The 20,809-nt window shown below is 56.7% G+C and overlaps 2 protein-coding genes across 6 annotated transcripts; both read left to right on the plus strand.

Moving 5' to 3' along the window:
* Window positions 1-826: 826 nt before the first annotated feature.
* Window positions 827-14,145, plus strand: FA2H (fatty acid 2-hydroxylase). 4 transcript variants are annotated; one of them, XM_065028953.1, is made up of 8 exons: window positions 831-1,146; window positions 2,746-2,835; window positions 7,567-7,662; window positions 9,832-9,974; window positions 10,083-10,189; window positions 11,430-11,602; window positions 12,068-12,320; window positions 13,315-13,681. In XM_065028953.1, exons 1-8 carry the CDS (start codon window positions 886-888, stop codon window positions 13,392-13,394), a joined length of 1,203 nt encoding a protein of 400 aa, XP_064885025.1. In that variant the 5' UTR covers window positions 831-885; the 3' UTR covers window positions 13,395-13,681. The 4 variants fall into 4 exon arrangements, with proteins under 4 accessions (XP_064885024.1, XP_064885026.1, XP_064885025.1 ...); XM_065028952.1 differs by lacking the exon at window positions 12,068-12,320 and having other exon boundaries at window positions 827-1,146; window positions 13,315-14,145; XM_021290735.2 differs by lacking the exon at window positions 2,746-2,835 and having other exon boundaries at window positions 832-1,146.
* A 769-nt stretch (window positions 14,146-14,914) lies between these two features.
* On the plus strand, window positions 14,915-20,662 carry MLKL (mixed lineage kinase domain like pseudokinase). 2 transcript variants are annotated; one of them, XM_021290831.2, is made up of 11 exons: window positions 14,915-15,138; window positions 15,794-16,375; window positions 16,569-16,682; window positions 16,786-16,960; window positions 17,059-17,156; window positions 17,223-17,358; window positions 17,880-17,964; window positions 18,388-18,536; window positions 18,737-18,786; window positions 19,268-19,408; window positions 20,455-20,662. In XM_021290831.2, the coding sequence occupies exons 2-11, from the start codon at window positions 15,919-15,921 to the stop codon at window positions 20,505-20,507; spliced, it is 1,458 nt and encodes a 485-aa protein (XP_021146506.1). In that variant the 5' UTR covers window positions 14,915-15,138; window positions 15,794-15,918; the 3' UTR covers window positions 20,508-20,662. The 2 variants fall into 2 exon arrangements, with proteins under 2 accessions (XP_021146506.1, XP_005504837.1); XM_005504780.3 differs by having other exon boundaries at window positions 14,917-15,138; window positions 15,806-16,375.
* The last annotated feature ends 147 nt before the right edge of the window (window positions 20,663-20,809 follow it).

Here is a 20,809-nt window from a genome sequence, read left to right on the forward strand (position 1 = left end):
TCATAGCAAGTAATGCTGGGTCAGGGCAGCCCCAGGAGTGAGTCCCACTCTCCTGGGGGGTTTCTGAGCAGGGACTGGGGTTCCCTCTGCTTTGGCCACCATGGAAGGGTGATACACCTGGGGGTGCCCTGTACCTGCCATAACTCCCTGGGGTTGCTCTATACCACCCAACTACACCCCTGAGATGCCTCGCAACCTCCCCAAATCCATGCCCCCACATGCCCCATCCCTCTCCCAGGGATGTCCATACTCCAGTCCCCCACCTCAGGGTGCCCCAGGGCCGCCCCATAACCCATACAGGGTTGTTCAGACACCCCTCCCTTGCCCCACACCTCGAGTGTGCCCATGTGCCCCTCTCCCCTCCCTGGGGTACCCAATCCCCTCCTCCCAGAATGCCCCATCCCCCCATCACCCACCCATGGGTGCCTCTTATTCCTCCATCGCCCACTCGTGGGTGCCCTTTGCTGCTCCATCCCCCATGGGGTGTCCCCTCTTGCCCCTTCTCCCCCCACCTTTGCCCCGACTGCCCCCATCACCCACCTGTGGGTGTCCCCTACTACTCCATAACCCACCCATGGGAGCCCCCTGCCCCCATTCCCGCCCCGCCTTTGCCCCCACTCCTTCTACCACCCTCTGTGGGTGCCCCTTGCTCCTCTACAACCCACCTGTGGGTGCCCCGTCCCCCCCCTCCTCCGAGTAGAGCACCTGCCGCGGGGAGAAGCCTCCCCCACCTAAGCCCCGCCCCCCAACCGGGGCGCTCCAATGGGTAGAGAGGGGGCGTAGCCAGGAGGGCGTGTCCGGACGGCATATGCATGTATGCAGATGAGCAGGTGCGGGCAGAGCACGGCGGCCGCGGGCAGCGGGACGGGCAGTTGGGCCGTGGCCATGGCGGCTCCGCGCTCCTTCAGCGCCGCCGAGGTGCGGGCGCGCTGCGCGGAGGGCGCCTGCCTGGTCCGCTGCCGCCGCCGCCTCTACGACCTGAGCGGCTTCGTGCGGCTGCACCCGGGCGGGGAGCAGCTGCTCCGGCGACGGGCGGGTACCGACGTGAGCGCTGCGCTGGACGGGCCGCCCCACCGGCACTCAGCTAACGCCCGCCGCTGGCTGGAGCAGTACTACGTGGGGGAGATGGAGCCCGGCGAGGAGCAGGTACCGCCCGGGGTCGGGCTGTGCCGGGTCTGTGGAGCTGCGTCGGGTCTGGGATGTACAGAGTCTCTATAGGGTGCTCCAAGTCTGGGGTGTCCTGCGGCTGGGATGTACGGAGTTTAGCAGGGTGCTTTAGGTCCGGGGTGTTCAGGATGTATGGAGTCTGTATGGTGCCTCAAGTCTGAATTGACCCATGTCTGGGATGTAATGGGTCTGTAGGGTGCCCCAGTTCCAGGCTGTGTGTGATCTGGGCAGTGTGGGGTCTATAGACCACCCGAAGTCCACGGTGCACAGTGTTTGAACTGTACAAGGTCTATATGGCACTCCAGATCTAGGCTGTGCAGGATCTGAGCCATATGGGTTCTATAGGGCACCCTGACTTCAGGCTGCACAGTATCTGAGCCATACAGGGTCTATAGGGTACCCTGGGTCTGGGCTGTGCAGGGTCCAAGCCCTGTGGGGTCTATAGGGCACCCCAGGTCCAGGCTCCAAGCCACACAGGGCATACAGAGGCTGTACAGGGTTTGGGGTGTATGGGGCATGGAGTCTTTGGGGCACATGTGGCATATAGGATGTATAGGGCACCCAGGTCCGAGTCTGAGCTGTATGGGATGTGGTGTGTGTTGGGTCTGAGTGGCGCAGGATGTTCGGGGTCCAGGCTGTGGGTGCGGGGTGTGTGGGGCAGGGGGTGTTTGAGGCTCCCAGGGTCCTGCATGGGTGGTGCCTGTGCTGCACAGGGTATGAAGGTCCCACACATGTGGGGCATGCTGGCTCTGGGGAGCTTTGTGAGGCTGTCAGTGTCTATGTGGCTCAGGTCTGTGGGGGCTGAGGTGCAGAGGATCATGAGACACATAGGGTCCAGGCTTCTCAGAGCCTGAGATGGACCGTGTGCCAGGTGCACAGAGCCTGGTATCTGTAGGGTCCCACCCCATGGTCACATCCTGCCCTGGCCATGCTGGGAGGCAGGGCTGATGGGTGGCCCTGGCATGCTAGCGCAGTGAGGAGGTGTTGGGGTCTTTGGAGGGGTGTGGGAGATGGGGACATGCAGCTCAGTGTCCGTTTTAGCAGGGCCATGTGGCACAGGGTTGGTGATGGGTCAGAGCACCATTTCTGGCACTTCCAGTGCTCGGCTAGGGCGCTGGGCACCAGGGCTCACCAGCGATAAGCAGCCACTGCTGGGGAAGGAGCCCAGCCACCTCCCAAACTGTCTGAGCGTGGGGTGAAGGTGACTGTGACTCGGTGCCGTCCTCACCGCACCAGCCCCGTGCTCCCAGGAAAACACCCCAGGAAGTGCCAGTGCCGCCAGGTGAACTTCCAGGAGGCAGTGTGGCACCAGGCGCTGCCGCCCCGATTACCAGCCCTCACCGGCACACCACGGGCAGGATTCCTGAGCAGCAGGTCTGGCCCAGCCCCCTTTGACAGCCCAGTGACTGCTTTTCCCCACTGCACATCCCAGCAAGGTCAGTGACTGGTCGGTTCCCCTGGGCTGGTTGTTTGCTCTCGCTGGTTCTGTTCCCCGTGGCGCAGGCTCAGCCCCGATCAGCGGCAGTGCCACAGACGAGGCTTTGTTCAGCCTGGGTGCAATGCCTGCTCTTTCTCCAGATCCCAGCGATGGCACCTCCTCTGTTGGGACACTTGTTGCTGCCGCCTCCTCACAGGCGTGACGAGCCTGACGGGCTGGGGCAAAGGAAGGTACCGGACAAACGAGTTCTCGTGCTGCAGCCCACGCTGAGGGGAATTGCCACCATCCCAATGCAAATACATGGCGTGATAACGTCGGGGCGCAGGGAGATCAGACACTACCTGGCACTAGATAAACCGTCCGGGGTTGTAACATGAGGGGGAGGGAAAAAAGCTGACTGCTGCGCAGCCAGGCTGGCCGCGCTGCGTCCAGCGCACACGTGATGTGTGAGCTGTTCTGCTGCTCTTGCCACCCCCCAAAATCCCCTTTGGAGGGAGACAGGGAGGGCAGATACCCTCAGTGGTGCTTGCGTTCTTGCTTTGGCTGCTTTTGGGCAGACGTACCCTAAGCAGCAATTTGAAGGAGATGTTGCAGGGGCCCGGTCTGTGCTTGGAACCCCACAGCTTTGCTGGTGCCTCTTCTCACTCGTCAGAGGTCCCAGGGCTGCACCATCCCTGTGCTCAGGGATGCAGGAGCCTGCATTCCCTCAGGCATCAGCATCCTCCCTGGTTACACCCAGGGACTTCGAGGGTTTTGGAAAGTGAGAGAAAAATGCATTAATGCAGGAAGGGTGAAGAGGAAGATGAGAGCCAGCGTACACCCCACTGGCATGTCTCTGTGCCCCTTCCCCCAGCCCTCAGGAGCTTGGCTCCATCCTTCAACCACAGGTCCATCTTCTGTGTCACCCAGCACTGTTTGGCTAAGGACAAATTAACCCCCAAACCTTTTATCAGTGCAAAGAGAATGCATAGGGGAGATCAAAGTGAGAAGCAATAATTACCCAAACTAGACAGTGGATTTTTAAGAGCCCTGCTAGAGGGAAACTGGATCATCTAATTACCTCACCTTTTTAAGCAATGAGAGACTTTCATCACAGCCTCTTTGGCATGAGTGACGTGGCCATGAGTCACAGTAAATCCCCCATCCCTCCTGTGATGGTGTCCTCCCCTTCCTCTTGCCAGCATTACCGCATGTTGGGCTTGCCCTGGCTCTCTATCCCAGCCTGAGCTCCTTTGAATGTGGGCGCTCGTGCGTTATTTAGAGGCGTTGTAACAAGAAGTGGCTTTATTTTATTATTGTTACCATTGGGACAAGTTACCTTCAACCTCTTTTTAATAGTCCTGCTGCACCCAGTGTTTAATGGGCTGAGACGCAGCCCTGTGGGGCTCTGCCGGCTGCTGCCCAGGGGTGGTGGTGCTGGTGGGATGGTGATGCTGGGATCATGCCAGTATGGGTGGGGACCTTGCTGGGACTCCCTGCGTCTTGTGGGGTGTCCTCCTGCTACGTGCCTGAGCCTGCATTGCCAGCACAGTTTATCCTCTGTGGACATCAGCAATTCAAGCTGTTTTGGAGCTTAGTGAAGGTGCTGGAGGCTCCAGCACGATGCTGCAGCACAGCAGGGCTCCTGCGGGGTTTGACTCACTGGGAAAATGGGCACAGGTGGAAAAACCGGGTCTGGGCTGCTGGTGGAGCAACTGTCTGTGGGCAACATCCCCCTGCTCGGGCCAGAGGGACCTTTCCAGCTTTTCTTGCCTGTGTTCTGGCACATTGGACCCTGTGCTGGACTGTCCCTCCTGCTGTACCTGCTCCTGTCACAGCTGTTTTTTTCTTTCTTTTATCACCCTGAGCTCTGATGCGGGACAGCATCAGGGTGGTGTAGCTGGCACAGCACCAGTGCTGAGCTCCCCACAGCTCTGCCTGACCCGCACAGGGCAGCAGGGTGCTCAGAGGCAGATACTGGCTTACCTGGTCACCACATCGTGCTGTGCCGTGGGTGTCTGGTCCCGTTGCTTCATGACAGGAGAGCTGACACCTCACCAGAGCTGCCGCTTGCCAGGGTGGTGCTGTGGGAAGGTGTTGCTTCGCAGGCATTAACTTTCCCTTCATTACATCAGGCCTCTTGTACACCCTTCTCTGCAGGACCTGTTTGCCTGGGGACGACTTGGATGCATCAGCATCACCCACAGGCAACAGGCAGAGCCCAGTGCTCGCAAAGACCCCTCAGCCTCCTTCAAACCCACCTTTTTATTTTGAGGAGAACGGGCAGAAGCCCTAGCACTCATCCAGGTGCTGGTGGGGCTCAGTCCCTTGGGGTCCCTGTGTGCTCCGGGTAGGCAGGAGTGTGCCACTGCTCCAGGGAGCGAGCCAGGGCATGCAGACATGGCTTGCACCCCAGTTGCGCCATGGCTGCAGGCCCTTTCAGTTCACCCCTTTGCCCCAGAGTGAACAAGAGGAGAGCCTTCCTCCTCCTCCCTGGCCGAGGAGGATGAGGAGGTGACTCTGGTGAGGCTGGGTGCTGGAAGGGAGCTGTCATAGCATGCAGAGTAATGGCATCTCTCTGGTGACACCCATCCTCCCCAGCCCAGGTGCTGCCAGTGAGGTAAGGTCTGAGCCCCCATCTGCCTCCCTGAGCTGGGAGGATGGGAAAGGCTCCAGCTGTGACGTGGTGCTTGGGCGTCCATGGGTAGGGCAGTTGGAGGCATGTGGGCATTTTTGGAAAGGGAATGAGAAGTGACAGGTGGTTGCATCAGCCCGGCTTTCTTAAGCATCCTTCCTGCTGCCGGCAAGATTGCGGTGCAAGTGTTGAGGTGGAAGAGTACAGGCTCAGAGGACAGAGAAGCTGCCTCTATTGCTTAAAGCCAGATTTTTTTCCAAAACACCCGTGGGGAGGAGGCAAAACCATAACTTGACCATCCTCAGCTGGATTTCAAGGCATCTCACCTTCCCCAGGGTTTCAGGATGTCTGGCTGACGGACAGAGTGTGGAGTGTTGAAAATCATATAATCGCAGAATGGTTTGGGTTGTAAGGGACCTTCAAAGCTCATCCAGTGCCACCCCTGCCATGAGCTGGCACATCTTCACCAGCTCAGCTTGCTCAGAGCCCCGTCCAGCCTGGCCTGGGATGTCTCCAGGGATGGGGCATCCGCCACCTCTCTGGGCAACCTGGGACAGAGTTTCTCTACCCTCAGTGTAATGAATTTCTTCTTCACATTTAGCCTGAATCTCCCCTCCTTTTAGTTTAAAACCATCACCCCTTGTCCTGTCACAACAGGCCCTGCTAAAAAGTCTGTCCCCATCTTTCTTATTGGCCTCTTTTAGGCACTGAAAGGCCACAATAAGGTCTTCCTGGAACCTTCTCTTTTCCAGGCTGAACAACCCCAGCTCTCTCTGCCTGTCAAAGTAGCGGTGAGGACCGGTGCAGAGGGAGGTGTGGTGGCCCAGGGCATCAGCTCACACGGGTGCTCTGCCTGCAGTAAAACTGCTGCCTGCTGAAGTCCAATCTGGCTGGAAATACCCCCAGCCCTGCCCGCTCCCCCTGGGGCGAGGGGCTGCCTCGGGGCTGGGTACTGCAGCTCTCATAACAATGGGATGAGGTTTGAAATCCAGTTATTATTAGAAAGGGGGTGGGAGCCCATCAAGCAAGGAGTGTCTGCCGTTGGCAAACAGCGCTCAGCTCTGCCTCGGCGTCACCAATGGAGTAAAGTCCTGTCCACCCAAGGAGGTGACACTGGTCCTCGTGCATCCCAGCTCCTCCCACAGCTGCTGGGGAAGGGTTTGTTCCCAACAGGGATGAAACATCCCTTGAGGGAATCCCATCCCTCTTGGAGCAGTGGGTCAAGCATCCATCAAGGAGCCTTGTTTGCCAGGAGAAAACCCTCCCTCACTGCCTGGGACACAGCTGGGAAACCTGGCGGGCCTTGCTGTGCCAGGGCTGCTGGGTTAATGGGTAACTCCAGGTGACAAAGTGGGAGAAAAGGCATGTTCGGCATGTCGTGCCTGGGGAGCTGCTGGGCTGCTACAGGGTATGGCTGGACTGAGGCTTGCATGGACACACTGTGGCCTCGCCAAGCCCCCCACCAGCGGCAGGACTGGCACCGGAGCTGGCAGGGCCGTGGGGAGGAGGCCGGTGCTGGCAGCCGGTGGTGCGTTTGATTCCAAGCATCAGACAAGGCAGGTTTCTCCTGTTTCTCAGCCAGACCTGGAAGCAGGATCACAGCCTGCGCTTTATCCCATTGCACCAGCACACCCCCCGAACCCCAGCGTGCCCTCTCTAGCCAAAACCAACCCCCCACCCCACCTTGCACTGAAGGTGCCCATCCCAGCGTTGCCCTGTGAAGGGCGCTTTGTCCTTTTCCCCGGCACAAGTTCTTGCTGCATTTCTTCCCCGTGCCTGGAGCCAGGGTGGTGGCACCGGCCATGCCACACTCTTCAGCTCCAGCAGCCTGTCTTCCTTGGGGACCAAAATGCTGAGCTGGGCTTTTGCTGGAGAGCAGTGGGGTGGGGAGGCGGGAGCCTGGTTGTGGGCACTGCCCGGCGATGCTCCCGGCTTTGCTTGAGGCGGGACTGGCTCAGGCTGGTGCTCGCCAGGCTGTGGCACTGCCCGTTTGCAAGGCTATCGCTGGCCAAGGGCCCTGGAGCCTCTGCTTTGCAGTGCCCAAGACCCAGCACCCAGTGCCCTCCCAGCAGCGTGGTGGGGTGGCCTGAAAAGCCGGCTTGGGGGGAGGTTTCCAAAAAGATGGGAGTGTGAGATGCTCAGTGCATGGTTCAAAGGGCTGCCCAGCTCGGCAGCAGCCGCATCCCTCAGGAACCTGCTCTGCAGGAACTGACTGACTTAAATTCATTAGATTTTTTTTTCCCCTTATTTATTTATTTAGCAGGCGGGCACAAGCTTGCCACCCCACCACTGTCCCCAACTGCATCTGCCATCGATGCTTCACTGGCGGTTTTCCTTCCCTTTCCAGATCCAGCCCGAGCCAGTGGATGAGCAGGAGGTGGATGCTGCAGCTCAGACCCCAGCACGAATGGATCCCCGCTGTAAAACAGTGGATGTGGAGAAGGTAAGAGCTGGGGGTTTCTCCAGAATGCTGTTTGCCAGAGGGGTCCCAGAGGAGACTGGATCTCCTTCTCACGAGAGCTCTGGCTTTCCGCTGACTGGGATGGGAGGGATGCCGGGAGGGAGCTGATCCGGCTGCTCCTGCCCTTTCTCCCAGCACAGCTGAGATTGCTCATGCTTTATGGCCCAGGTACGGCCACGCTGGCAGGCTCCTGTGGCGGCAGTGTGGGCGGGGATGGCTTTCTCTGACAGTGGCTGTGCCCTTTGAGCAGGGATGTCCTGCCAAGCCGCACCTTGCTTGCTTGCTTTATTTTCTTGCTTTCTCGCTTTGTTTATTTTTTCCAATTTCTCTTCATGACTGAGCACCTGTAATGAGCACTAATGGGTCCCCCAGCCCAAGCAGGGCAATCCCTATGCATGCAGGCTGCTCCCTGCCCTGCCTGCTCCAATCTGAGCACGCCACAGGAGTGGGCATTCGTCCCAAGGTCCCTTTGGACATTCCTGCTGTTTGTGGCACCATCTTGCACAGCCCCTGCTCATTGCTGAGTATACTTTTATCATGCAAAATGACTTTTTTTTTATTTGAGCAGGAGAACACCTTTCACACACCCATCTTAATATTTTGCTGCTGATTGCAATTAAAAGTGGAATCTGCCATTCCAAAGTGGCCTTTTTGCTTTAACTTTTCCCCTACCTCCCCAACAGAGGGTGATTCCATCCCTGTCCCATGCACTCGCTGCAGGCTGGGGTTGTTTCCTCACATGGGTGATCACATCCAGCCCTGCCTGCAGCAGAGCCCCAAAAATACCCATGGCCACCTCAGTTTTTTGCCCTGAAATGCCCAAAGCTGAGCTGCCCCCCACCACACACACACCCCCCAATGCCAAATGACTGGCAGCACAGCCCTGGGCCCTGGGTTGCCTGTGCAATGCAGGATGGCCGGTGCAGATCTGCCAGACTGGGGCTTGGCCGGGTGAGCAGGATTTCTGTCCTGGAGTAAGGGTGGGACCGAAAAACCACCTTATCTGGCCAGGCCAGCAGAAGACGTGCCCAAGGATGCTGGGCAGCAGCAGAGATGGTGCTGCTGGTTCGGTCTATCTATTTTTGTCCTGTGCAAACGTGTGCCTGCGTGGGTTCCTTCTTGCTCTTGCAGCCCTCTGAATGCCACCATGCATTTGAGGGCTACAGAAATTATCCAAGGCTGGAACAGCTCTGCTGGGAGAACAGGCTGAGAGTTGAGGTTATTCAGTCTGGAGAAGAGAAGATTCTATGGAGACCTTATTGCAGCCTTCCAGTGCTTAAAAGGGGCTGAGAAGAAAGATAGGGACAGACTTTTAAGCAGGGCTTGTTGCGGTAGGACAAGGGGTGATGGTTTTAAACTAAAGGAGGGGAGATTCACATATGAAGGAAGAAATTGTTTACAATGAGGTTGATGAAACACTGGCCCAGGTTACCCAGAGAGGTGGTGGATGCCCCATCCCTGGAGACATTCCAGGCCAGGCTGGACGGGGCTCTGAGCAACCTGATCTGGTGAACATGTCCCTGCTCATGGCAGGGGTGGCACTGGATGAGCTTTGGAGGTCACTTCCAACCCGAAGTATTCTATGGTTCTATGCATTGGAGCAGTGACTGGCATTTGCGTTCCCATCCTGTATCCTGCTCCCCCATCCCTTTCTGCTTTGCTCCTCACTGCCAAAGGGCTTGAATGGCTGCAGCCATCCTGCATATCCTCTCTGCAAGGAGAAAAGCCCTTGGCCAGAGCAATGCCACAGGGACAGGCTCTGTGTCCTACCAGCAGTTCGCTGGCACAGCTAGCAAGTGGGGGTATCGCTGCTCGCTATCTAATCTTGGCAGCTCCCAGAGGGGTACAGAGCGTCAGTTATCAGGGCCTGATGCTGAGCCAGGTCCTGGTACAGTTGCCCTCACCTTGAACCACAGGCAGGTACCTGGTGGCATGGCAGTGAGCCCAGCCCCGTATTCCTGGGTCTAAGGGGCTAATGTGTGCCTGGCTCTGCTTGTCTGCCCCACACTGGTGCTTGTGGGGAGCTCAGGGCTGCTTGGAGCAAGAAGTGGCTGCTCCTGGTGGATGGGAAGGGGTTTGCAGCTTGAAATCCCGTGCTGCAGCACAGCTTCGTGCTGGGTGTGGGTGTACAACTGCTGTCTGCTCCCCCAGGACCTGGTGGACTGGCGGAAGCCCTTGCTGTGGCAGGTGGGCTACCTGGGGGAGAAGTATGACGAGTGGGTGCACCAGCCCGTGGATCGGCCCATCCGCCTCTTCCACTCGGATTTCCTCGAGTCCCTCTCCAAGACAGCGTGGTGAGCCCCCGGGGTCTGTGCCGTGCCCCAGCCAGTGCCTCCATGGGGAGGGGGGATGGCTCATCACCCCCTGTGACAGTCCCTCTGACTTGTCCCTCTACCCCGTAGGTATGTGGTGATCGTGGTGTGGGTTCCCGTGGTGCTGTATCTCAGCTGGGTCAGCTACACCTCCCTTGCCCAGGGCAACACCAGGCTTTTCTCCTCCTTCACCACAGGTATGTGCGGTGGCAAAGCATTTGGGCTGGGCTCGCTGCTCTGGCTCCGTGTCCAGCGACACGACAGCCACAGGTAGGGGCAGACCCCTGCATCCCTTCCCCATCCCTCCTTCTGTGCATGCAAGCTGCATGCAAGAGCAGCAGGTGAGCCCCTGTCCCCACAGCCACCAGCATGTCCCCTGCACAAAAACGCCTGCCCTGCTGTAAAGCCTGAGCTCGCCCAACTCCATCCCCTTCTCTCACCCTGCGATTTGGGGGATGGATGGAGGCACAGAGCCCACTGGCCCAGGCTGCAGCCAGCTCCCTCTTGTCTCCCTTCCCTCCACCCCCAAAAACCAAGCCGCACCGACGCTGCGGTACGTGCCACCCCCCGCTGACACCCACCCATGGCCATGGCTGAATGCCGGCACGCCGGGTGAACAAACCCAGCTCTCAGCATCGCCAGCATAGCACAGTGCGGGGCTTGTTTGCCCGAAGCGCCTGCCCTTGAATCTCCCACTGTCTGCTCCCCCGGGAACAACAAGTGTGGCCAGGGCAGGCTGTCTTCTTTGTTGTGCTTTATTTATTTATTTATTTATTTATTCTGGGCTCCCTATTTTTTTTGCAAGATGCCACCCGGTGCCAGCTGTGCCCGGCTGCGGGGGGAGCGCCCGCCGCACCGCCAGCCCGCTTGCTCCTTGTGGCATTCAGCACCTTGCTGCCAAAGGGTTATTTATTTATTTTTTTTCCCCAAAAATGAATAGATTTTGGGTGGCATCCGAATTCTGCTAACAAGGGTGCAGGGCTGGCAGCTGGTCCTGAAAGGAGGAGGTGGCTGAAAAATGCTCTGCGGGGGAAAGTGCCCAACAAACCGATTCTTCGTCTCAAAAATAAATTTAAAAAAACCCAAAATACAACAATGCCAGCAACACTGTTTAACTGTTACAAGTGTTGCCTGTGCAGATAAGGCCTGTCCTGCCTTTTTCTGGTGGGTGAAACAGCTTTGTAAGGACAGGGCTGTCCCTGGAGTGCAGGTCCAAGTCCACATTGGCATCTGGGATGAAGGGGACCCCCCTCGCCAGCTCCTTGCTGCAGCGAGAAGCCAACTGTTTCCCTAAAGAGTGTAAATTAGTGGGAATCAGAGGAAAATGTATCTCCCTGGAGAAGTCCGAGGTAGGTGAGAGGGAGGATGAGGATGGCGATGGATCAGAGCACCCATGTGTTACCTGTCCTGCTGACCGCTGCACGTCTTGTTGTGTAGAGTACTCCATCCCTGTCCACAAATACTTCTTCCCCTTCATCTTCCTCGTGGGGATGTTCCTGTGGTCCCTGCTCGAGTACCTCATCCATCGCTTTGTCTTCCACATGAAGCCACCTGCTAGTAACTACTATCTCATCACACTGCATTTCTTGCTGCATGGGCAGCATCACAAGGTGAGTCGCAGCTCCCACCTCCGCCGGCGCCCGCCAGGCTATGGGAATGGTGGCCTTTGCTCAGGCGGAGCCTGTTTGTGCATGTTGGACGTGACTTGTGGCATCTTCACCGCAAGCCAGGCCCTTACCTAATACCTGTGAGGGCTGTAAGACGGGCTCAGAGGAGCTGGAGTTAAACCTGCAAGCACTGGTTGGGTGAGGGGAAAACTTGAAAAGCCATGGGCTCCCTCTAGCTTCTCTGGAGGACGTGTCCCCATGGCACTCAGGACCTGCCAGCCAAAGCCACCAGCTACCTGGCCACCTTGGTGTGGGCAAGGGGCTGCTCTCGCTGGGTACATCTTTTGGGGAGGGTTTTTGGGGGCTGCTCTGGAGTTGGCTTTTCCCAAGTGGCAGGGATGTTCTGGGGGCTGGGGGACGTGGGGTGAGCTGGGAGCTGCCTGTCCCACCATCCTTCTCTGCTTTCAGTCTCCCTTCGACAGCTCCCGTCTCGTCTTCCCTCCCGTGCCGGCCTCACTGGTGATTGGCTTCTTCTACGGCGTGCTGCAGCTCCTGCTGCCTGAGGTGCTGGGGCTCTCAGTGTTCGTCGGGGGGCTCTGTGGCTATGTCATCTATGACATGATGCACTATTACCTCCACTACGGCTCACCAAAGAAAGGCACCTACCTGTATGGGCTGAAGGCTTATCACGTCAAGCATCACTTTGAACACCAAAAATCAGGTAGCACCACCTTTCCCACGTGTGCCAGTGGGGCCAAGGGCTGTCAAAGCCCATCCTGCCTGCACATTTGCAGCTGATGCTCTGAAATACTTGGGATTTGGGGTGGGGAAGCCCAAGAGCTGTGTCACTGGGAAGGGATGTACAAAGTGCTGCAGGCCCATGGATAGACACGAGGAAGAAATTCATTACACTGAGGGTGGTGAAACACTGTCCCAGGTTGCCCAGAGAGGGGGTGGATGCTCCATCCCTGGAGGCATCCCAGGCCAGGCTGGACGGGGCTCTGAGCAACCTGATCTGGTGAAGATGTCCCTGCTCATGGCAGGGGTGGCACTGGCTGAGCTTTGAAGGTCCTTTCCAACCCAAACTATTCTGTGATTCTATGATTTCTCAGCCCTCAGGTTGAGTTTGGGGAGCCAGAGCAGCACAGGGATGAAGGCAGCAGTCTGTCTCGCCGACGGGCATCAATGCCACCCAGGAATGTGGGTGCCTGTCCCCACCCAGGACAGCATCTTCTCCTCCTGGGAGGCATTGGCAGGTGCAGGGAGACACCCTGGGCTTCCCCAGCTCCACCCCACACCTTCCCCAGCCTGGTGCTTGCTCAACCTGCCCTTTGCCCGGTTTCCTAGGAGAAAACACCCCATCCAGATAAGCTATCATCAGTGGGGCTGGTGGCATGGCCCAGCCAGCTCCTTCTGCTCCCTCCTCACCCTCACCTTGCCTTCTTCCCTCCCCAAAACATGGACACACCTCCCTCACCAGTCTCTTTGAAGGAACTGCCTGGCCCTGGCACCACTGTCAGCTGTTGTCACTGTTGTACCCAGCTGGGTGACATCCCATCCTGGCCACGTGCACCTTGTACCGGCTGCTCTCAGCCCTACCATTCTTGGCAACAGGGGCACTGGCTCAGTTAACATCGAGTGAGCTGCGCCCTGTCCTCAGCAGCATCCTGGTGGCGGTGGCACCACGGGCTGAGCACACTCTCCTCTACCCACAGGCTTCGGCATCAGCACCCGCTTCTGGGATCGCCCCTTCCGAACACTCATCCCCGAGGAGACCTTTGAGAAAGAGGACTGATGGCTCCAGCACAACTCGCAGCTGCCAGCTCCATCCCTCCCGGGCTGGGGCTGCCATCTGTCCTGGGGACTGTGCCACAGTGGTGGCCCCACACTGGAGCATCCCCCCGGTGCACTGTTGTTCAGCTGTGGCACTGCCAAGGGGGGCAAGAATGTGGGGAAAGGGGAGGAGGAGGTTGTGGGGCTCCCTGGGGGGCTCCCACCCCTTCCTCGCTGCCCTCCTGCTCCAGGTCACGGATGCATGGGCAGGTCTGCTGCCCAAGAGATGAAGTGCCTGATGCTGCCCTCCCTCCTCTACCCCAGCACCTTGCTGGAGCCCCCCGAGCCCCTGGCCCTCCCGGGGTGCCTCCTCCCCAGGGTGCCCACCACACTGCAGTTAACCCCATCACCTAACTCGTGCCAAGGGGCTTCCGTACCCAGCCCAATCCCAGCACGGGACTTTCTTGACCTGCAGCCTGTGGGGTGAGGATCCCGCAGGTCTGGATTTTGCCTTTTTCTAACCAGTGCACCTGTATCTCTCTGCCAGATTTATCAGGTTCATGTTTTTTGTAGACATTGGCTACTTGAAACTCAAACTCCAATGAACAGAATTGCTACAAGATGCCATTTTTGCTGATCCTGTGATTTATTTTTTTTTTCCTAATGTTTACTGCAGATATTTAAAGGTTTGGAATAAATTTATATGTAAAACTGTAGACACTACAATTGTAAATAAACTGTATATTTTGAAAAATAAAGACTTTTAAAAAGGGTCTGGCAAACGTATTCTTCGGGGCTGCTCCCATGTCCTCCCACCCTTGGCACATCCCTTCCTGGGCTCCAGTGGCACCCGGTGCTGCCGTACCTTGCGGTCACTTTTCTCAGCTCCGCGTGCTGATGAAAGCTGTGCTGTTGACCACAGTGGTGGTGGGGAAAATGCTCTTTGTAGAAGGGAACCGCAGTGAATCTGCATGACCCCAGGCACTCAGCAAGCGGAAGCTGGTTGGAGTAACCGCTCACTTCTCCGAAGTTAGGCAACAGCGTCATGTGCTGTGCTGTGCTTCCCAAAATCAGCCTGGCGCTCTGATGACGCCAGCTGCAAAGCTTCCTGCACTCCGGGCAGAGGTCAAGCGTAGTTTCCAGCACTTTTTTTGATGCTGTCAGGTCCTGGGGCTGCAGGGATGAAGAGAGGAATGGAAAGTCCCAAAGGACCAGCATCCTTTGTGCGGGATGGGTGTGCTTTGGAGGGTCCTGCTGCCCAGTGCTGAGCTGATGCTGAGAGTGTCACTGTGCCCTGGACAAGCCTCACTGCAGCCAGCAGCACAGCAGAAGGGATTGGGATCCTTGAAATGTCAGTATGGGGGGCACAGCCTACCCTGTCCCCTTCTTCCCAATTCACTTCCCACAGGCAATTACTTCTTCCAACAGGCAAAACCCAGCATGGGGAGACATGGCTCACCTGGCCCCTTCCTCCACCACCCCAAGCAGCTTCCTGGAACAGGGACTGGGTGACAGGGGAAGCCCTGGCACGTTGCACAATGTCCCTTCCGCTTGCTGGGGAACCACAGCCAGGGAAAGAACCCTATAAACCTGCACTCGTCCTGCCGTGCCACTCCAGTCTGCAGTGACAGCCAAAGCAGAGACAAGCAAAGCAGAGCCAAGTAAACCCAGCGGATTTCTCTTAGCAAGTGGACAAGCTTCTTCCTTGGGGGCCACGCTGGAGAGAGTCTGAAGAAGAAGGGAGTGTGTCTGCAGCCTGTTTCTGGGTGCGTTTCTGTCTTGTTTCTAGCTGGCAGAGCCCAGCACACCTCTCTCAGTGCTGGCTGTGCCAATAGCATGGGTGGCTGCTGCTCATTTCCCCGCAACTGGGGCAGTTTTCTGCCCCTGCTGCCTGGACACAGGCTGAGGAGTGGGGATCACCTCTGCGGGAATGCTGAGCACACAGAAAGAGTTTCATTTAAAATCTTCAGTGGGCAACACAGGGCTACAAGGAGAAAAGATGGAGCTACGCTGTGGCTGTGAAGGGGTGAGAACTCTTGCTAATGGGTGATAATAGAGATGTTGGCTAGAAATGAAAATAGAGATCTTTATGGTCAAAAACATTGAGTCTGCGGGCAGGACCCCAGGGTGGCACGGGGTCGGTGCCGTGGGGGATGCTCCTTGGGCCATTGCTGACCCTGCTTGTCTGCGCATGAGCTCTCTGGTATGGCTAACACTGAACTAGCTTTCACAAATGAAGCCAAAACATTTCTTGCTAATGCAGAGTGAGATGTGCCAATACCACTGCTACTGATGTCTCTGTGAGTGCCCACTCAGGTCTGCGTGAGTGACTGCAGTGCTGGGCAAAGTGGAGGAAGCAAGGCAGCTGGAGTAGATCTTTGGGGCTATAGGAGACCTGGGGGGGTGGCAAGCCATGTAAAGGTTTTTCTTTAGGGTGGAAGGTGTGGAAGAGCCACAGCCGGCTGATCTTGGATTGGTACCCAAGGCTCAACTCCACCAGACGCCACCAGCCCACGTCCCCAGAGGCAAAGCTCTTTGCTGCAAGCATGGACATCGTGGAGAGGGTCCTCTCCTTGGCCCAGGCCATCCACAGCCAATTCGAGCAGGTGAAGTGCTGTAAACACCAGTGCCAGCGCCTCGTGGAGCGCATCCAGATCCTGCTGGAGCCCGTGAGGATCCTCAGGTCTCAGCCACCAAAGCACATCTCCTGCCACGAAGAGGAGCTGTTGAAAAAGCTGCTCCGGGTGCTGGGGGAAGCTCAGAAGCTGGTGATGAAATACAGCCAGACCAGCTGGATACAGAAGTTCCTGAGAGCCCACAGCACCAGCGAGGAGTTCATCTGGGTGAACGAGAGCCTGGAGGACATCGCCCAGGGGCTCTCGCTCCTGCTGCAGGCAGAGCAGAAACAAGCTTTCCTGGAGGCTTTCCAGGCAAAGACCTGTCGCAGGCAGGATGCTGAGGACCTGAGGGACGACAGGGCTTTCTTAAGCCAGGTGATCGCAAGTAAGTGTGCATGTAGCAAACCCTTTTTCCTTGCGACTGGTGGTTGGCACCTCCCTCCCAGCTGCTGCCCAGCTCTTGTTTCATGGCCATGGCCAAATAGAGCCAAAGAAACACTTAAACCACAAGAAAAGCCAGCCACACCAGTCCTGCATGTTCAACCAGCAGCCCCACCTCTGCACATTTCCCTCCCCAGGTACTGAGAAGCCCAAAGATGTGGCTGGGGAGATCTACATTGACAGGGAATGCATGGAGAGCAAGGTGGACTGGATGCAAAGCGAGCTGAACAAAATTGTGCGCGTGATGGAGTGTAAGTTGGCATTACACCACTAGGCACCCTGTGCCCTGTGTCCTCTCCCCCTGAACCCTGCCTAACCTGTCCCTCGTTCTCTCCTGGCACATGGCGGGCACAGGCTTGAAGAAAGTCAACGTTGATAAAAGAGAAGATATCACTGAGATCGAGCGGGACCACCTCACTTTCTACAGACATCTGCAGGACACCGAGAGCTATGACCTCTACGAGGGCGAGTACCTCAAGTACCCCGTTGCCATCAAAACCTTCAAGAGGCCGCTGACCACTGACCCAGCGTGAGTTGTCCTGGGCAGGAGTGACATGGGACAGCCAGGAAGCAAGGGTGGCACGGTGCCATGTCATGTGGATCTCATTGTGCCGTTTCTTCCTGTAGGAAGGTGAGAGACATCTTTGAGAAGGAGATTCAGACCCTGAAGAAGTTTGAGTCTCCAAACATTCTGCGCATGTATGGGATCTGCATTGAGGAGAAAGGTACGGGGCGGCAGAGGGGTTGTCGTGGTCCCCTCCCAAGAGGTTGCTCAAGGTTTTGCCTTTCAGATGGGAGCCCCTGCTTCTCCATCGTCATGGAGTACTGCAAGCATGGAACGCTGCGGGATGTGCTGACCAAGCAACAGCATCTCTCCTGGGACATCCGCATTCGGATGGCCCTGGGAGCTGCCAGAGGCCTTTACAGGTGAGCTCCTGCCTAAATCAGTGACTAAATCCACCTGACGATCCATAAGCCATGCTCAGCTTCTGGTGTCTCTCAATAAGCAGTGGTAACCTGTTAGACACTGTTTCCACCACCTTGGGATGCTGGGATGGGAGGCTGGTGGAGATGTGGGCAGTGGGGTTTGGATGGGGTAGTGCCTATTTCCCCTGGCCACTGGCCCCTACATCTGGCTCCATGCCTGCAAAGGCCCAGAAGGGAGAAAACCCCCTTGCCTGCATCCATAGGGTACCTCCAGGAGCACCCTACAGCATGGCTGTTCTCCTTATGGGTCTGCTCATCCACAAGGTTTGTTATTTTGCCCACAGTGATTCTTTCAGCAGCTGCTGAAAAGGTTGGCTTGGCAGGGTTGGTCCACCAAGACAGGCAGAGAGCTGCTGGCTTCTCTAGGTGCATGTCAGTCCATCCCCTACACAGCACGAGGGAGCCCCAAGGTGGGGATGGCTCCATCACCAGCATTTGTTGCCCTTGGTCTGTGACTGCAGGTTACACCAGACAGAGGAGAAGTCCCGACTCCACGGCTGCATCTGCAGTAGCAAGTTCCTCGTAGCCGGGGATTACTGTGTGAAGGTAAGGACCACGACTGGAGAAGTTTTTGGGTGTTTTGCATGCTTTTGTGGCTGTCTTTCACCAATAACATAGGGAATTATGACGGTCCAGAATAACATCTGGGGTGGAGTCATCTCCCCTGTCACCTTAGACACTTAACAGCTCAGTTCATTACCATATTTGTTTTATCAGCAGCACAGCAGAGCATTTCTGAGACATCCACCCTGGGATGAGCTGGAGCCAGGGCAGTTCACCTGTCCCCACCTATTGGTTTCGCTTGCAGAAGGAGCCTCGTGCCAGGCAGCACACGGGGCTGCACGCCAGCCTTTGCTGCCCAGGGCACCGCACTTTGTTTTCTCCAGCTCGGGGCAGTTCCCAGCTGTACTACAGGTTTCTGCAGACTGAGTTTGAACCGCTTGTTCTCCCTCTCATTCTTTCAATCAGCTGTCGGGATTTGAGCTGTGTGAAACGGAGTCATCCATCAAGAGGAAAGCCAAGAAAAACTGGAAACAAGTCTCTATGCTGGCTTATATTGCTCCTGAGAACCTGAAAGACATCAACTACCCCTACAAGAGACCCTGTGAAATATACAGGTGTGTCTGTCTCTCCCAGGAGAGAGGCCCACAAGCAGGCAGATGTCTGGCAGAGTAGTTGTTGAGTTATGGAAGAACGCCAGGTTTAATCAGACACATAAGCAGCCAGTTGTGGTTGGCATAGCCTGACAGTCCCCTCCATTAGAAGGGAGGACAACATGGTGGGATGAATGCTGAGACTCTCGCTTATCTCCTTCCAGCTTCGGGATTGTGCTGTGGGAGATTGCGACCTCCAAAATCCCATTTGAAGGTAAGACAGAAGTTGGGTTGGCTGTGTAAAAGCCACACATGTCCCAGGGCGGCTGCCGTCTGGCATTGGCTGCTCCCTGCTCCTCCCCAGAGCATCCCGCAGCATGCAAGTCCCAGCGGCAGTGCCCGGTGTGCTTGGCTCTGCACAACAGCTTTGTAGCTTCTCCTGGGACTCCAATATAGCAAAGTGTTTCAGTGACACGCTTAAACCACAAACTTGCAAGTAATTTTTGTCACTATTTGATGTTCCTGTGCACTGAAGCATGAACACATCTCCTTGCTCCACTGGAGCCCAACGGTGTCATCCAAACACAGGGTGGGTTCATTGCAGACACGGTTTGGGTGGCTTCTCTGCTGGCTCCTCCATGCTGCAGGCTGCAGGAAGGCTCTTGGCTGGGCTCTGCACTGGGTTTCCTCCCCAGCACCCTCCTGTGGCAGCAGAGCTCTGTCCTGACGCTCCTGTTTCCACACGTGTTGTTTAGGCTGCACTCCCCAGGAGATCACGGAGAAAATCTGCAGCCACCATTACCAGGACCCTGTCGGGCGAGATTGTCCTGCAGAGCTGCGGGAAGTCATCGACCAGTGCCGGGCCTTCGACCCTTCCCAGCGCCCTTCTGCCGAGGGTAAGTGTCCTGGACATCTGCTCCACAGACCTTTGTGTCCCCTAATCAGCTGCTTCAGGGAGAAGTTTGCTCCTTATTTTCCATGTGCATTTGTCTGACTTTGTGTCTCAGGATCCTTCCTTGTCCTACCTTCTCATGCTAACGAGTTCCCTAATCCTAAACCTCTCTTTCTCCTGTAGCGTGATGGTTAATGTTTATCCACAGCAATAATCACCAGGCTGCTCGTTTGGCACCATGTAAAAGTAAACTGTTTCTCTCAGACGAGTGCCGAAGGGGGAGCAGGGGTGTGGGGGTCAATCCCCACTCGGGTCCTGCCGATCCTGCAAGCTGGAGGAGCAGCCACAACACAGGGAAAGGACATTTCCTACCTTGGGCTTTGAGCAACAGATTGCAACCTTGGGAAATTGCTCCACAGTGGGGAAGATTACTACCTCTGAAGCTGATTTGGGTCTGATCAGATAAATACTTGGTCTCCATCAGAAGATTTAACAGTTGGAAAATATAGAGAAACCCTTCTGGTGTGCTTGAAGGCACAGAGATTGTACCCTGCCCTCGGTTCACCTCCCCAAGGGGAGAAAGCTTCTTTCAGACTCACCTGCCCCATCCTATGGGGCTGATTTCCATACGAGAGATGTAGAGACTGTGTGTAAGGAACCCCCCAGCCCCTGCTGTGTGCTGTGCTCTCTGTGCCTGCCGCTCCCAACAGCAGCTCCCCCAGCAGACCCTGCTGCAGAGAACCACTCGCCCCATGCTAAAACACCAAAATATAATCAGAGACGTTGGCAAAACTGCACTGAGGATACAGCATATCTTTATTAATATTACCCTAACCCTGATGCTGAGCTGGGAGGACGCGTACTCACGGCTGCTTCCAGGCACTTCTCTGTGTACATGGCTGCTTCTCCTTGGGCTGCTCACCTGTGTCTGCTCAGGGCTGCTACAGGCCTGGGGAGAGCGGGACTGCGTGTCCTTGTTGTTATCAGTGAGGGAGGAAAAGCCTACAACCACTATTCTGTTTTGATTAACATCATCCTTGTTTTTGACAGAGATTGTGGACTTGCTGTCCGACCTGGAGAAAAGCAGGAACCAAGGCAGTTAACCGTGGAAAGCAGGGCCGGGTGACCGAGAGCAGCCAAGGGCAGCCACCCAAGGGAAACCAGCGGGCCTTCGCCACAGGACTAAGAGTTCGGCTCACCCCTCTCCCCTGCCTCGCAGAGACTGATGGTTCAATACATGTTAATTTGTTCCCGTGTGCCCAGACTGCCACGTCACCTCTCTGAGGGGCCTGGGTTTGCCTTGGAGATGGCTGGTGGGCAAGGTCACCCTGTCACAGGCTTGCCCCCAGGGGACACACGGGGAGGCTGGCAGAAACCGGGGTGCCCGGGGGGATCAAGGGGAGGC

This window comes from Columba livia, chromosome 13 (genome assembly GCF_036013475.1).
Source record: "Columba livia isolate bColLiv1 breed racing homer chromosome 13, bColLiv1.pat.W.v2, whole genome shotgun sequence".
In the NCBI taxonomy this organism is placed as follows: domain Eukaryota; kingdom Metazoa; phylum Chordata; class Aves; order Columbiformes; family Columbidae; genus Columba; species Columba livia.

What these genes read in the sequence shown, in the direction of transcription:
- FA2H (XM_065028952.1), top strand. Translation starts at nt 886, where the DNA reads ATGGCGGCTCCGCGCTCCTTCAGCGCCGCCGAGGTGCGGGCGCGCTGC. An exon ending in AAACAGTGGATGTGGAGAAG is followed by an intron (nt 7,663 to 9,831) that starts GTAAGAGCTGGG and finishes CTGCTCCCCCAG; the next exon opens with GACCTGGTGGACTGGCGGAA. An exon ending in TGCATGGGCAGCATCACAAG is followed by an intron (nt 11,603 to 13,314) that starts GTGAGTCGCAGC and finishes CTCTACCCACAG; the next exon opens with GCTTCGGCATCAGCACCCGC.
- MLKL (XM_021290831.2), top strand. Translation starts at nt 15,919, where the DNA reads ATGGACATCGTGGAGAGGGTCCTCTCCTTGGCCCAGGCCATCCACAGC. An exon ending in AATTGTGCGCGTGATGGAGT is followed by an intron (nt 16,683 to 16,785) that starts GTAAGTTGGCAT and finishes TGGCGGGCACAG; the next exon opens with GCTTGAAGAAAGTCAACGTT. An exon ending in CCGCTGACCACTGACCCAGC is followed by an intron (nt 16,961 to 17,058) that starts GTGAGTTGTCCT and finishes TTCTTCCTGTAG; the next exon opens with GAAGGTGAGAGACATCTTTG.